The sequence below is a fragment of the Opisthocomus hoazin genome, chromosome 5 (genome assembly GCF_030867145.1).
Source record: "Opisthocomus hoazin isolate bOpiHoa1 chromosome 5, bOpiHoa1.hap1, whole genome shotgun sequence".
Taxonomy (NCBI): domain Eukaryota; kingdom Metazoa; phylum Chordata; class Aves; order Opisthocomiformes; family Opisthocomidae; genus Opisthocomus; species Opisthocomus hoazin.
In genome coordinates, this window is record NC_134418.1 from 4,844,197 (window position 1) to 4,860,776 (window position 16,580).

At 39.4% G+C, this 16,580-nt stretch overlaps 1 protein-coding gene across 3 annotated transcripts in view; it reads left to right on the top strand.

Annotated features, from left to right (window-relative positions):
• Positions 1 to 16,580, top strand: part of CTNNA2 (catenin alpha 2) — a 536,393-nt gene that overhangs the window by 138,410 nt on the left and 381,403 nt on the right. For all 3 annotated transcript variants that reach the window (XM_009934739.2, XM_075420290.1, XM_009934738.2), the window contains 3 exons: positions 7,316 to 7,482; positions 12,221 to 12,340; positions 14,409 to 14,675. In XM_009934739.2, coding sequence (XP_009933041.1) covers positions 7,316 to 7,482; positions 12,221 to 12,340; positions 14,409 to 14,675 — 554 coding nt within the window. The remainder of the gene's footprint in view (positions 1 to 7,315; positions 7,483 to 12,220; positions 12,341 to 14,408; positions 14,676 to 16,580) is intronic.

Consider the following 16,580-nt stretch of genomic DNA (forward strand, 5'->3'; position numbering starts at 1 on the left):
TTTCCAATGTTCAGTTTTTGGGTTATACAGAATCATTCAGAATTTTGGTGACCTTTGCAATCATCTGTTGGTGGCTTTTTGCAGAAGTTAAACTTGTAGTATTTGAATTACCTTACGCAGGTTACCAGGTGACTTGTGTGTACATGATTCTGGTTAAATATGTCTAAAAACATCTTTAACTGCTCCTATATGAGTGCCTGAATTTAATATCCAAAATGAAATGACCTCTTATTTTGAAAATCTAAGGGAGGAGGGTGTTTTTGTTGAGAATCGGGTCTAAAAGACTCTGTTTCCAGGTGCTGTAACATTGTTAGGTGAAAGTAACTGAGTATGACTGAATCTAAGCTTGCGTTATCCCTCAAGAAAGGATAGATAGGGTAGGTCCCTCGGTTAAATCCTGTCGGAGCAAGCTGGGTGGTTTGATAGTGATGTTGGGAGATGGTAGGTGCCGGTTTAAACCTTCTCAAGCTGGTGAGAACCCAGAACCTAAATAGGATAACTTTGGGCACATCATCTAGCCTTTACTCAAGTGTGGGAAAGTGGCTTGTTGTGTGGCTGTTCTCAGATTCTGTGAATTCTGTGAATCTGAGAACGGATGAGGTTGGAAGCGACCTCTGGAGCGCATCTGGTCCAACCCCCCTGCTCAGACAGGGCCACCTAGATCTAGTTGCCCAGGACTGTGTCCAGATGGCATTTGAATATCTCCAAGGACGGAGCCTTTGCATCCTCCTTGGACAACCTATTCCAGCGCTTCGTCACCGTTGCAGTCAAAGAGTGTTCCCTGATGTTCACAGGGACCCTCCTGTTTCTCAGTGTGTGCCCGTGACCCCTTGTCCTGTCACTGGTCGCTACTGGAAAGAGCCTGGCTCCGTCCTCTTTGTGCCCTCCCTCCAGGTATCTACTGGTGGTAGTACTACCAGTAATCATTGGAATTCAGGAATGAAGCTGAGTTTCACTATTAGGATTTTGTTGTGGTTGGCTTTGGGGGTGGGGTTTTTTACTTGGTTTTGGTTTGTGTTTTTAGTTTTGTTTTGTTTTCTTCTTTTGTTATAAACATTTCTCATATGGCTGATAGGGGCTTTCTCCACTGAATGTTCTGGGATTTTAAAATCACCTTCTAACCCAACTAAGACTCTTCATTTACAAAGTATAAATTAAATGCATGCTTTTTTCTCAAAGCAAGATGCCAAAGGATTTAATGTGTCGGTCTTAGCAAGAAAGTGGCTGACACTATGTGTTTAATAAAAAAGGTGTGTGAATCCTGCAAGGTGTAAGGTGAAGTACTTCTTGTACCTACAAATGACAGTCCTAGAAAACTGCCCTTCTTATCACGTGTATTCCAGAAACAGAATAGTTTCATAGGGCTGCTCTAGTGTTATGGGAATGGATGTTCCATGCAATAAAAGGAGGCTGAAGTACTGCCTTTAAGATCTCATGGCTCATCGCAGAAATAAATGAAGTGAAAAAGGGACAATAGGAAGGACAGTGGAAGAAGAATTCTTAAATTGAAGGACAAATGGGGCATGAGAAGAAATGGGTATAAATTGTCCACAAACACACTCAGCATGGAATTAAAGTGTCTCTAATGAAAAAAACTGTCAGATTCTGAAGTTCATTTTGGAATGAGTTTCCTACTTCCAGTAGGATTAATTGGGGTTAAATGCCTGAGCTGTTTCTAAGATGGCAGCTTGATAAGTTTATGAGTGTGGTTATTATGATACTAAGATTATTATTAATTATATTATGACATGACTGTCTGCAGTGGCAAGGAAGCAGACCTGATGACTCAAGATGTCTGTGTCTCGTGTTGACCTAATTTTCGCTGAAAGTAATTTAATATAGATTACAGAATAACTTGAAATGAATTTGGAAAGAAAAGGATAACTGAAAGTAGGGTTGCGTTTTTCTAGATAAACAGGTTTATCTGAAAAATAATTTGAGTAGCTTTAACTGCAGCATTACCTTTGGCCTGAGAGTGGTTTGATACTGTTGCTGCACAAGGATAAAAATATGTTAATTGGCACCGAGATAGACAATCCTTCCTCCCCAATTACAGCTGGCTTTCTAGGTTCTTAGACTTCAAATTGTGACCTACTAGTTCTTTATAAGGTTTAAACAACCTGCTATGAATTTTAATATTAATACTTTTTAATTTTCTTATTTGTTTGTCGAATACTTTCTGCTTAATTATTTTGGAATTTAAAAGAAAGATTAAAAGAAAGAATTGTTTCATCTAACTTTAGCTTTAGAAGGCTAATCCAAACATTTTAAACTGTTTTTTGACCCTCCATGTATTTTTCCTCTGTCTACCAGTGTTGAATTTCAAATATATTTGCTAGTTGTATCTCCTTGGATAGTCAGGCCTCAGAAGACAATTTTCCTGCCTGCTTTCCTGGTGCTACTGGCCAATTATCAAATATTACTTCCTTCATAGTTCAGTATTCATATTTATCTGAAACTACAGTCTGGTAATTTGGCAGAAAACACTAAAATCTCTTCAGTACCAAAATAGAACTTAAACAATTTGCAGGCATCTGATTCCAAAATCCAAAGCTTGCTTTGGCTGCCATTTGATCTTGAATATACCTAAAGTTCGAGCACTTTCACAGGCAAAAGTTTTGTTGCTGGATGCTCAGAACCACTTCCAGCTGATCTGAATCCAACTTTGAGCGTAAATGAGGGAAAGCCTTGCTGGGCTTTTCATACAGTTGCGTGTAGCCCTTGGGTTCCATCAGGTCGATGTCCTCTAAGAGTGCATATGGGATCAAACTTCCTACAAAAAGCTGTGATAGATGGTTTCCACTAACAAATAACGGAAGGGAAGATGATGCCTTCCCAGTTGTTACACTGATGAGTTGTTTTTTCACATTTTGGATCAAATTCCCAGTTTAGGATAGTCAAATCTAACCCTTGTCCATGTGCTAAACTCTAAGCTGTTTTGTTGTCGCTCTCAGCCTCTCCTTTTATGTGAAATATTTTGAGTTCTGAAAAATAATAATAAAAAAAACTTGTGGAAATTTCATTACCAATTTTAGCGCACTCTCAGCCAAGAGTTGTTGATTAATTTTTCCAAGAAATGTCTGGTTTAAAGTACGAGTCAGAAAAATTTCTGTGGCTTCAGAGTTCCTTGCTCCTAGTTGCGGTGATTTTTGGCACATACGTAAAATGCAAGAGCACGTAGGTACAGCAAACTGTGGTCCTCCTCTGCAGAAACCTTGTTGTCTTGTTCCCTACCCAGAGCTTTAACTCTGCGATGCTGAGCCATTTAATGTTTAAGCATATTTCAAAATTTGTTTTGTTGTCTCTTTATCTGACAATGATTGTTTGTTCTCTGAAGAAATCTTTGGAGAGTTTTGGCAACCTTATGGAAATCTTGGAAAAGTATGTGCTGCCTTCAGAATGAATCGTTTGAATTTTTCTGCTGAAATTGTGTGTTATCAGCTTATCATCCAAGATACCTTGCACACAAATTATAATAAGAACATGCAGTCCTAATGGTAATATAATAAGGAGAAGAGTTCTGATGGGAATTCTTCACTGTAGCTGTCTAAAGTCACTCCCCGAGTATTTGCATTGTCTCGTGGGAAGTTATGCCATCTGGGAAGTTTTTTGAATGTTGTTATAATGGTCTTAAAAGCAATGTAAATATGCTTTGATGTCATATTAGAAGTACTTTCTGAGTTTCTACACTGGAGACAAACAGGATTTTTTTATTTCTCAGCAACAGCAATGTTTGGTTTAATAGAAAATCTCATTCGAAACGGTGTTTGCTCCTCCTGCAGCCTGATTTCCGAGGGCAATGAGGCTTGCGTAATTACTGATCTGCTGGTTGGTAGCTCCTGATACATTTAAATTGTTGTCCTGTTTCGACCCATGCAAAAGAATTATAAACAGAAAGAAATTAAAAATCAGCAACTGGAGAGAGAAGAGAACAAGATAAAAACTGCGACTTGTGTTCACGCCAAGAGCGAGGCAGGTGCAGTTCGGCCTGGTCCGTGCCGCTGGCTGGTCAGGCAACGGACGCGCAGTCGGGACAAGGCAGAGCACGTGCTGGTTCCCTCGGACTGAAAGTGCCATGGAGAAAATATGATGCAGTGGGTTTTCAGGCAGTGTAGTAGCAAGATAGGTGAAAATTAATATAAACTTATTAATTCAGCTGCACAGACACCCTTTTTTATTATATGAATGAAGAAAATTGTGGTTTGAAAAGAAGGTCATAACAAACTGAAATACAGAAACTGCTGAAAGTTTATGATGCGTTTAAAAATGCTGAATTTTTAAAAAAGCAGCTTGCATATGGAGGTTTCTTTCAGCAAAGGGTAAAAGTATGAAGAAAACTAAGAAATTTGATTGTCTTAAAAATCACAGAATCACAGAATGGTAGGGGTTGGAAGGGACCTCTGGAGGTCACCCAGTCCAACCCCCTGCCCAAGCAGGGTCACCCAGAGCAGGCTGCATAGCACCATGTCCAGGGGGGTCTGGAATATCTCCAGAGAAGGAGACTCCACAACCTCCCTGGGCAGCCTGTTCCAGGGCTCCGTCACCCTCAGAGGGAAGAAGTTCTTCCTCATCTTCAGGTGGAACATCAGTTTTTACTTGGCATAGCTGCAACATAATTCCAGGTGATGTAGCGATGGGATTGTATTCTGTAGCTGGGCTGGCTTATTTTAAATGCTTTTAACAAGTAGATGCAGCAGAATGCAACACATTTTGGAAACAGCCAAACTGATCTGAAGTAAGTAAAGCTGCAGGGCAGCCCTGTGGAGCTTTGCTAGCTGGGATCTTGAGCCATCAGTGTGGGACAGCCTAACCTCGTTAGAACTGGCTCTGAGCAGGGCTCGTCAGCTGGTGCGCGGCAGCGTGCGGATACTGAGCCGCTTCTGAGCATGGGAGAGCGAGCGCCTGGGATTTGGGTGTGGGGGGTTCTGTACTGGGTTGTCTTCCGTAAGTCCTTTAGAATACACAAGTGTTTTTCTCATAGGTTGGATTAATAGTGTCATCATTCTGGTTTTAATGCATAATTTTTCTCCCATTTCTGGAGTTATGAAGGAAGATGATACATTTTCACTTCATTATTTTTTGGCTGGCAGTGTTAAGAAGTAAGGTGGTGTAATCATCCATTTCCTACAAGGATGAAAGTGGTAGCAGTGATGCATGTTTTCCCTGTTGCCTAGAATAACATTTTATTAGATCCTAGCTATTATTAAGATTGCAGCTTAGGTGAAAACATTCTAATAACCTTTTTGCATTAGTCAGTTTTTCTGGGGGCCTCAGCATTTAATATTAAGTTTACTTCTATATTCTAGTCTATTCCTCCTTGATGTTCTCATCACAAATAGCAATCAGTCGGCTTTCGCTTCAGATGTTACAACATTGCTTACCATATAGCTATTACTATAAACATTTAGATTTTAGTTTTAATGACAGCTCCAGGTTCTTTTCCTGCATCCAGAACCATATCATTTTGCAAGTAACTTTTGAAATACAAATGCATCATTCTGTTTTTCCAATGATTAGTGAATAAAATATTTTTTTATGTGTCTGGAATTGTTTTGGAAAATTATGGACTGATAGACGTTCCACATTTCTGTATGGTCTGTGTGCTATGTTCTTGCTTTTCTGGTGGTTACAAAGAAGCGTCCTATGGCACAAGTCCCTTCACTGTTTTCTGTGAATCATATATGAAAGGAAAAGATACATGCCATTAATTTCCAGTTACCACTGCATTAAACTATTAGTTTATTTCACTTTCTGTGGTGTGCTCTTTGTTTTTCGTTCATGAAGTGTTTCTTGAATATCAGAATTTACCTGATTTCCTTGTGATGTTAACCACATTTCTCTGTAATTTCATGTAACATTTACCTTTTTGATTGAGCTTCATGTTCTATGTTGGCTTAAACTAGATTATCAAATCTATGAAAGATGGTTCTGATTTTAAAAAATCTTTTATGTCCAGTTAGGCACCTTATTCCTCACTGTAAATACCTGGGGAGAAAGGTTCCCACTTTCTGATTTCGAGGTCTTTGGCACTGCTATCTTGCCTGTTTCTCTGAATGCGTTGTGCTGTCCCTGGCTCACTGTTTAGTAGGAACGGTGGTGTTGGGTGGGTGGTTGGACTTGATGATCTTACAGGTCTTTTCCAACCTATGATTCTAAATTTCCTTCAGCTTCTACTTGCCCACCTTTTGATGCCATATTCCACTCTTGGTCTTACTCCTTTAAAAGCATTATTTCCTTTAGTAGTTGAAAGCTATTAGATCTCAGCTTTGCAGAAAGAACTCGAGCCCTTGCAGTGGTGGGAGCATTAAGTACTGTTTATTCGTTCTTAACATTTCTGTCTGCTTAAAAGAAGTAGTAAAGTTCATCCTTAAAACTCTTGATTTGATTAGGAAGTACCATCTTGAATAAGATGCTTGTTGCTGGAATTAAGCAGGAATAAAGTGTCCAGGCACCAGCTTGTTTCATTCGTTGTACAAGAGAGTGTTTTTCTTTGTCTGGGGAGAGGCAGCAGTCGGCACCCGGGCAGTCTGGAGTGGTGAACACGTAGAGTGAGTAGAGAAGACCGGGCAGTAAAATCACAGCAGTGATGGTCACAAAGGAAATTATGAGTGGAAGGGGAAGAAAAAAAAAATATCTTTAATAGCAGTAATAGTTCTTCTAGGTGGAGTAGAGTGGAGTATGTATCTGAGGAAGAAGGCAAGGACTGAGAGGTGGTTGATGCCCCATCCCTGGAAACATTCCAGGCCAGGTTGGACGGGGCTCTGAGCAACCTGATCCAGTTGAAGATGTCCCTGCTCACTGGAGGGGGTTGGGCTAGATGGCCTTTAAAGGTCCATTCCAACCCAAAGCATTCTATAATTCTGTGACTGGGGAGTGAAGGAGAAGGACGTTGTTGGAAGTCAGAATTGTAGAGAGATGCAATCGAGGTGGTGTTGTTGGGGTGCTTTGTCCTCTCCTCCCTGTCCACGTAGGTGGATTCTGTATTTCTGTAGCACACGCTGCGGTGTTCATATGTTGTGCTGGTTGCACTCAGCAGTCTCTCTTGGTGTTTTAGTTTCCGTTTTTGCTGTTACGGTTGACCACTCTAGAAGAAGAACAGTTTGGGAATACAGAAAAAAAGGCAGAGTGTGTCACGGCAGTTGCCGCACATGTTTAAAAAAATATTTCTCCAGAGCAATTCAATAGTCAGTAAACAAGCCATTATTTTTTTCCTAACAGCACTTAGTTTGTTTTAGTGAGCTGTTTATACTTTCTGGAAAAAAAAGTACAAATGTAAAACTTATCTCCAATTACCATTTTCTTTTTCCAATTCCAGGAGAAACCATGCGAATCGCCTCTTCAGAGTTTGCTGACGACCCGTGCTCCTCGGTGAAGCGGGGCACCATGGTGCGGGCTGCTCGCGCCTTGCTCTCCGCTGTCACTCGCTTGCTCATCCTGGCTGATATGGCTGACGTCATGCGGCTGCTGTCACATCTGAAAATTGTATGCGTTTTTAGCGTTATGTGTTGGTTTAGCATGTTTTGTGTGTAGGAAAAACAGGGAACAAATCCATGATGGATGTCACTGTTTGCATTTCTTCCTCTGCTTCACTGTATTTATTCTTCAAGTGCTGAACAAGAAGCAGGAGATGACATGACACATCTATACATTAATCTTAATCACTTTCTAATTTTGCAGAAATTAAGTTTTTGAGAATTAAAGTAAAAAGTGTCAGATACCTTCAATGACTGGACAAGTACTGCTGCTGAGCAGCTCTCTGAACTGGACAGACGCATTGAACTCGCCTGGCAGCTGCTCTCGAGGGTTTACTCACTCAGTGCTTGTAGAGTGCTGCCATCTTGTGGCAGAGTTGAAGTACTACAGTTGTTCTGCTTTTTTTTCTTTTCTCTGCACACATTCTGTATATGTATAAAGACTAAGTCTTTAATTTGGAGTGACAGAGTAGTACAAGTTTCTAATCAATCACCAAAGAGGAAAAATAAGTTAAAGAGGAGTTAAAAATTGGTACGGGCTCATATTCACTTTTGACTGCCACCATTCACGTTTTTATACAGGAATATTAGAAGACTTTGCAGTTGAAACTGGAAAATGTAATTTATTTTTTTTTACTAGCTATTGGACTATTTCACTTTTATTGCGTAAACAAAAACCTCTGAAAAAACCCAAAATTTTGCAGAAATTTATATACAGAATATTTAAAGCCTGCAGAGTGGATTTGTGAGTTTAGCAGAGGAGAGTTACTTCTTTTTAGTAAATGTCCCAAAAGTGTTTTGTATTTTTTATTTTTCTTTCAAACAGTGTAACTGTACAATGGTACTATGTTCTGGAAAAATGGTGAGAACCCTTCAACTTGCAAACTGTTCAGACAAGCTAATTAGTTTGAAAACAGTTTTCATAGTGAAAAAGGCAGCTTTTTCTGCGCAGATTCTGACGAGCTCTGCTCTCATGTACAGAACCCAGAATGCTGCGCTTGTAGATGTCAGCAGGTCGCTCCGATTTTGTGCAGTGTGAGCATTGTCTCTCTCGAATATGCTTTTAATTTTTCCCACTATAATACTCCATGTAACAGTAATTCAGATAGCCTTTTGCCAGTAAGGTTAACACTTTAATGTTTATAAACATCATCTTTTTTCTAAACATTATGATTAAAATTCAGATTCAAGCTCTTTCATAAGCGATGAGAAATATTGTTCTCACACCTGAGAATTTTTCCGTCTGTTACAGCAGCGTACCATGTTATTTAAAACACAAATATTCAATACTGTTTTGTAAGTGGGTGTATTTACTTACACAGTTTGCACCCTAGATTTGCAAGGGCAGTGTATGGCAATATGGTTTGTAATCTCGGCATTTGTCAGATGCTATTCTGAATTCTGTTTCCAGGAAGCCAGGCATCTCTGGGTTTTTTTAGGAAAATCCAACTTAAGGACCTCAAATTTGATTTTTTTTTTTTTTTTCAAGTTAAAAAGGGTAAGTTCTTTCTGAGGACTGACAGTGTAAATATTTTAATCTTATGATTTCATAATGCAAACTAGTTTTAGATGAATAAAAATTAAATTACTATGAAAAAAAGTGTGTATATTTTGCAAAGCTGTTGAAGGAACGGCTCTTGTGTTGACTCCAAGGTGACATTCACAGACTGGTATAAGTAAACCATAAAATTAATAAACTAAAATCATTCTGCATGTCAAAGTAATGAAACCTGATTTACACTGTAGTGTACTGTAATCAGTTTTCACTGAAAGCATGTCAGAAGAGTGAGTTATACTTCAGACTTCATGGTAAATAGTGCATTTTAATTAATGTTTTAGAGTGGATATATGCAGATACTTTCTGGAAAGGCACTTCGTCATTTCTTTCATATTATCTTTTGCATTACTGAAATTAGTATTCGTGCTTATTGCAGTGCACCTTGTATGACACTTATAAAATAACATCTACTAATATAGTATGTGATCATGCACATACATAATTAAGAGTCTATTGTAATTAATTGCATGCTAGTTAATCAGGGGAACACATCTATACAGTTGGGTGAAGTTGTGGGTTTTGAGGATAAAGAGGTTCCTCCAACATGAACTTGTAAAAGAAATTACAATAAAAAAGGGGTTTGTACTCATGTCTTTTTAATGCTTCTCATAACCAGTTTCTTAGGAAGAAGTCACGTAACTAACTGGAAGAAGTCTCATAACCAGTTTCCTAGGGTAGGAAGTGTCTGCAGAGGGATCTGGACAGACTGGATCAATGGGCCCAGGCCAACTGGATGAGGTTCAACAAGGCCAAATGCCAGGTTCTGCACTTGGGTCACAACAACCCCACACAATGCTGCAGGCTTGGGCAGGAGTGGCTGGAGAGCTGCCTGGTGGAAAATGACCTGGGGGTGCTGGCTGACAGCCGGCTGAACGTGAGCCAGCAGTGTGCCCAGGTGGCCAAGCAGGCCAGTGGCATCCTGGCTTGTGTCAGGAATGGTGTGGCCAGCAGGAGCAGGGAGGGGATCGGGCCCCTGTACTCGGCACTGGTGAGGCTGCACCTTGAGTGCTGTGTTCAGTTTTGGGCCCCTCACTACAAGCAGGACATCGAGGGGCTGGAGCGTGTCCAGAGAAGGGCAGCGAGGCTGGGAAGGGGTCTGGAGAACAAGTCCCATGAGGAGCGGCTGAGGGAGCTGGGGCTGTTCAGTCTGGAGAAGAGGAGGCTGAGGGGGGACCTTGTTGCTCTCTACAGCTACCTGAAAGGAGGTTGTGGTGAGGCGGGTGTTGGTCTCTTCTCCCAAGTAACCAGCGATAGGACGAGAGGCAATGGCCTCAAGTTGCATCAGGGGAGGTTTAGATTGGATATTAGGAAAAATTTCTTTCCTGAAAGAGTGGTCGGGCATTGGAACAGGCTGCTCAGGGCAGTGGTGGAGTCCCCATCCCTGGAGGTGTTTAAAAAAACATGTAGATGTGGCACTTCGGGACATGGTTTAATAGGCAGGTTGGTGTTGGGTTGATGGTTGGACTTGATGATCTTAGAGGTCTTTTTCCACCTATGATTCTATGATTCTTCATTTTGGAATTTCATGGGCTGGAGCCCAGACTCCCATGATGGAGTATGATTAACATCGTTTGAAATCTGATTATCGGAGTGGAATCTGCAACAAATTATCTAGATTTCATAGGGAACTGGGAGGGCTTACAAAAATGTCTGTCAGTCATGCCTGTGCTTGTCATTAAAAATGTGTTAGAGGTGAAAGTTTCAGGTAGTTTAATATAATTGCTTCTTGATCTGAAAGGTGGATGTTCATATTTTGCAAGGAATCATGCAAGAATAAAATAGTTAATACAAAGATACTTCGATAATTTTTATTAATGGTAAAGGCCGTTAGGTAGTTCAGCTTTAAAAACTGCTGCTCTTTTTAAGAGTAAAAGAAGAGGTGGTTGGATTCTGAATAAGGTGCAGCTTGCAACTCTCAGACTTAGTATAAAGTTTCCAACGTGTAACAGCTATCGATTTATGTACTAGAATTGTACATCTGCCTATAGAAATGTATGTGTTTGCTGCTCTGCTGCCCTGTCATATGTGGATGTTCCTAAATCCACAGTAAGTAGCTAAAATCTCACAAGAAAAGTATCCTCTCTCGCCGGTGGGAAAACAGTGAGAGCAACAGAAATGATACAAAGGCAGCTTCTGCACTCAATTGTGCCTTTCTAAATCCACTAGATGCTGAATTTATGGGTTCCCAGCGGCGCTGGGGGAGTGAGCTGTATAGGAGCCTGTCCCCGTCACAATTTGCTGCTCCTGTTCGAGGAGAAAATCTGTCTGTTGTTGGAAGCTTATACACGTTCGTATGAATTGAAGTAACAGGTTTTAGAACGAAGGATGAATAGAAGCTTTTCAGTTCTCAATCTTCTTGCTTGGAATTACATATTTATCTGGTGAGGGAGAGAAATACAACTTTGTATTTTCCTCTAGTCACAGGAAAATTTCCTTTATTCGTTGTATGAAAAAAGCATTTTATCCCTTCAGATATTTTTTCTTGCTGTATGTCAGGTAAAGTTTCATGGTAGATTTGGTGTATTAACTTGTAGGTGTAAGTGGGGTTTTATATCTTTGCCTGTTAGCTATAGCGTGACTGAGTAACTGCAGGTATGTTTTCTTTGGTAGATTATTTTCTCAGTTTTCAAGTAACTGAAAGAGGAAAGCTGAGAGCTGAAAAAAAGGAAATAATAAATATATTCAGGATTGAATCTATAGTACTTTAATTTATTTCACAAAGATTCAGTATTTTGGATGTGTCAGGGTAAATTTAAATATTAATGCTAAATTTGAAGGTTTTTAAACTTTATTTCTTGTCCATAATTAATAACTTCCCTTTGTTTTCAGATAAAGCCTGCACCACAGATTAAGAGCACATTCATCTGTTTTATTTCAAACCCCACAGATATTAACCATTTAATCAGATAAGTGTGAGTGGGGAAATTGATATAGTTATGTCTTTTACATTAGTTTTACGTGATACCAAGGTACAGTAAATGGAAAATAAAGCAGAATGACAATCAGACGGCTTCTCTATTAAGAAACCTAATTAAAGTTAGTGGGACTATCATAAAGCCACTGTATGGTGACGGACAGAGAAGCTAAATTGGATCCATATAATAGAGAGCGTTGGGTAGAATAGTTGCAGTCTTTGTCAAAGAGTGCACCCAGATGAAAATGCTAACACAGTTGATGTGTTATATTCTAGGTAGAGGAAGCACTAGAAGCAGTGAAAAACGCAACAAATGAGCAAGATTTAGCGAATCGCTTTAAAGAGTTTGGAAAAGAGATGGTAAAACTGAACTACGTAGCTGCTAGACGACAACAGGTGAGTACATTTTAAAGCAGTGGTTGAGCAAGCTAGTCCTGGTTTGAAAGTTCTTGTATTTTGTGTCCAAGTCTGGTTTAAGATGTAACTTAATCACTTTGATTTTTTTGAATGTGATGAAGTTTTTAAAAAATGCAGTTTCTTTAAGAATATTTTCCAGCTGGCTTCAGTTAGTAGCAGAATGAAGGGTGAAAAGGCAAGTGATTCAGGCAGTTAAGAATAGTTTTCATTTGATGATTATTCCCATTTAACCCTAACCTATGCTGATTTGAGGTCACTCTGACAGCTGGTAAAGCACAAACTCTTTGGTAGTCTAGTATAATTCAAATTCAGAAGGAAAAGAAATCTACTTAGCGTTTAAAAACATCATTATTAATTTTCAGATACTTAAAAAAACAAGTAGGTGGTTCATTCATTACTAAGGCAGATGGATAAAAGTCCGGAAACTCATGATAACACATATTCAATGCCTGCAGTTATAGAACTTTGCAATAAAGATAACTTTTTTCCTGAACACTGTTCTTTTTAAGAGTCCAGCCAGTGCTGTCACTGTGGAGTTGTAGAAGGTCTCTCCAGCTTCACTTGTGTTTGAATGCCACCCATCATTCAGGGGTGTGTAGTCTGTGCATTGCATAGCACACCAGAGTTAGAAAGCTGGCTTTCCGTATTCATCCATATATTTGCGTTATTTTCTGCGTTACAGTAACGACAATTTAATTATTTATCGCTATTCTATTTTTTTATGAAATATAACATGTTCAGAGTTACAGTGAATTTGAATAAATGAAAACTGTAAAATCTAGTCACTAGATGAACAGTACCATTCTGTATGTTCAGACACTTCCCTTGTGGAAGTATAGCTACAGATATGGGGAAAAAAGAAAAAAAACGTGAAAGATAATGAAGTTATACGTCTGAAGTTCTTATTGGAGATACGAAAAAAGAATAGACAATCATAGGATAAACCACTTAAAATTTTCTTCTTAGGGCTCATTTTTACAATGTTGGTAAGGCGTTCCGTGTAGTTGCAGATAATCTTGACAGCATGAAGAGTTACTGCTTGGATGTTCATAGGTTTGCTTTTCATCTCTGCTGGTTTGTAGCCTGAGAAGGTTTTTAGAAACTTAATTCTCTCTGAAAACTGTCATCTGTCAGTCATGTGTGGTGGAAATTGGTCAATGGGTAACAGCTTTAAAATCAGGATATCTGGTTTCTTTTGTAATTTTTGCCATAGGAAGTGTCATGTGTAAGAAAACCGTTCAGCTCTCTAAACTTCTTTGTTGATAGTTTTAAAATAGAAGTAAAATTTTCTTACTCTTTATGCATATTATTACTTTACCTAATGTTTGAAAGGCTTTCATGGACATTGTGATATATCCTGTGGATTAATACATTCATGGATTAAATTACAATAATACAACGTCATCTTACTCTGGTAACAGATTGCATGATATCTGATGCTTGCTGTTGGGGGAAACAAGAAAGTGTATGTCATTAAAAGAAACACTAAATGACATGAGAAATAGAATAAAATATGAAGCAAATGCTAAAAATAATGAGAGAGATATTTATTAGGCCTTTAAGAACTAAAACCATATTCATCTATGTAATATTTTTATCTTGATTTTTTTTTTAAAGGTCTAGCTTATGATGATTTTATAAAGGACATAGGTATAGTACTTACAAAAATACAGCACTTGCTGCAACAGGGTTGTTGTGCTCGCGTTGCCTTTATGGAATCAGCAGACTGAATCCAGTCAATCGGGAAGAGTAATTTTGAATGTTTTATATACGTTTTTTGCTGGTCTTTGAATAAGGGGAGCATATAGACTCTTAGATAAGAGGAGATTGTGAACAGAATGTACCAGCTGTAGCTACACAGAAGGAATGGACTTTCCCGGGCAGAAGGGAGATTTTTGCTCTGTGGTTTGTGGTAGATTTCTGTCCTTGATTCCATCTCTGCAGAATCACTGGGCAGTATTTATGCAGAGACACTTAAGCTGTATGGACAATACATTCCAACATAAAAACTCATTTACAACTACAAAAATTGCATGTTTTTGTATAGGAACTGAAAGATCCTCACTGCAGGGATGAAATGGCTGCAGCTCGAGGTGCTCTGAAGAAGAATGCCACGATGTTGTATACTGCATCCCAAGCGTTCCTCCGTCACCCTGACGTTGCGGCCACTAGAGCCAACAGAGACTACGTCTTCAAGCAAGTACAAGAAGCAATTGCTGGTATCTCCAATGCTGCCCAGGCCACCTCACCCACTGATGAGAACAAAGGGCACACTGGCATAGGCGAGCTTGCTGCTGCCCTAAATGAATTTGATGTAAGTATCAGAAGAGTATGGAAAATGAAATGTTTCTCTGTGAAATCTGCAGTTCATTTAACTAAGTGAGTCTTGAACAGGACTCAAATTTCCCGTTTCATTCAGGTCCATTTCCTCAGACTGCAGAGGCAAAGTGCAGACATTGATTTGTGTTGTATTCAGTGAGGAATAGTTGTTTGCCACTAATGGACTTCAATTATAAGGAGTTATTTGTGCTCATATACAGCAGCTGTGGTAGAAAGAAGTCATCTTCTGCCCTAGAGTCCTTGAAAAATCTAGCTACATAGTTCTAAGTAATATGAAGTCAGATCAATCTGGCAGTTTAGTTCTGTGACCAAGATCTGGGATTTATTGATTGGTAGCATCAGGTTCGGCTGGCATGTCAAGAATGAAGTCCAGACAAGGAAAATTAAAATTATTATGGAGCCAAGCATCTTAAAAACATTAACATTCAACTTCAATTATAAACTGTGTTAATAAAAGATACGGAAAAAGCGTTTTTCAAACACACTTGATACTAGTCACTTCAGCTGCAGGCAAAGTGCTGCAGCTTCTGTTCCAAAAATAGCTACAGTTTTGCTTAAGCAACTTTCCTAACAGCTAACTGCTGAACTGTTAATTTCATTGCCACTCTTATATTATGATTTTTCCTTGTCTTACAGTTGAGGACTGTTCTTTAGAAAGTGGAAAAAAAGTTGCAGACAGTATCTGAAAATGTTTTTTTCTCTTTCATTCTGACTTCAGGTGTTTGTTAAAATTAGAATTACAGACAGGTGTCCTTTTCCCATTGATTAATAAATAATGTTGCAGTACAAGCATTTATCATGCACAGTCAGGAGCTGCTCAGTCCTACTGTGTCTGGGGCTGAAAGTGGAAGTGTAGTGCGGGTGGTTCATCTCACGTCGTGTTGGACCAGACTTCTCTTCTGCATCTGTGGATGACTGGCGTTGGGTCTGCTTTGGAGATGGTAGTAGAAAGGGTAAATATTATCAGATCAAGGGAAGCTCCAGGACTGAGTTAAATTCTGAATAAAGGCAGAGAATGACTATACAAATAATAGCAAAAGGAAAATGGGGTTAGAGGTGGAAACGTGACAGCAGAAATGTGTGGGTAGGTGTAGGAAGAGCCAAAGAGGGTAAAACCGTTCAGAACTGCTGCAGGACCCAGAGGCTGACTCCAGTTCCGTCACACTTTTCAAGTAAATAAAACAGTGCTGCCTGCATTGAGACTGTACTAATTTTTTTTTTAATATTTGTATATCTAGATCTATAGTCTTTCCTGTAAAATTTTTGTGGGTCAAGATTTAAGGAATTCTGCATGGTTTTCAGGGCCTTCTCAGCTCACATGTCCCGTACTGGCAAGATTCTAAGAATAATATCCCTGTTTGGTCTGATTGGCTTTTTTGTGGAACTTTGCGTGTTATGGACAGCAGAGGTTTGACAAAGAGTAACGGAAAACAGTAACATGTGACTTCTCAGTCCCAAACTGATGATGCTGGTGCTATCTGGAAAAGGCTGCTGTGCAATGCAAAGAGAGTCGTTGTGCTTAGTGAAAGTAAATGTAGTGATTAATGGGTCTGTGAAGACTATGCAAGACATCTGATATTGTCTCCTGCCTCTTTGCGAGAATATTTGTTCATCATCTTTCTCCTCAGGTAGAGTCTTCTCCACTTTACATGGCGTTGCAGGCATCGTGAACGTGTATGCGAGGTGTATATCCATAGTGCCGTGTTCTGTTCTCAGTTATGTGTGGAAACACAGCCTGTCTGCTTTGAGAATTTTCTCTTTCTAATTTGAAGGCACTGAATGAAAGCTTTCTCCTCTGACTTGCTGAGGATGCAAATGTTGAAGCTGTTGTTTCATCTGCTTTCTAGCTGCGTTTCCTATTTTGCCTCACTGCTTAGCT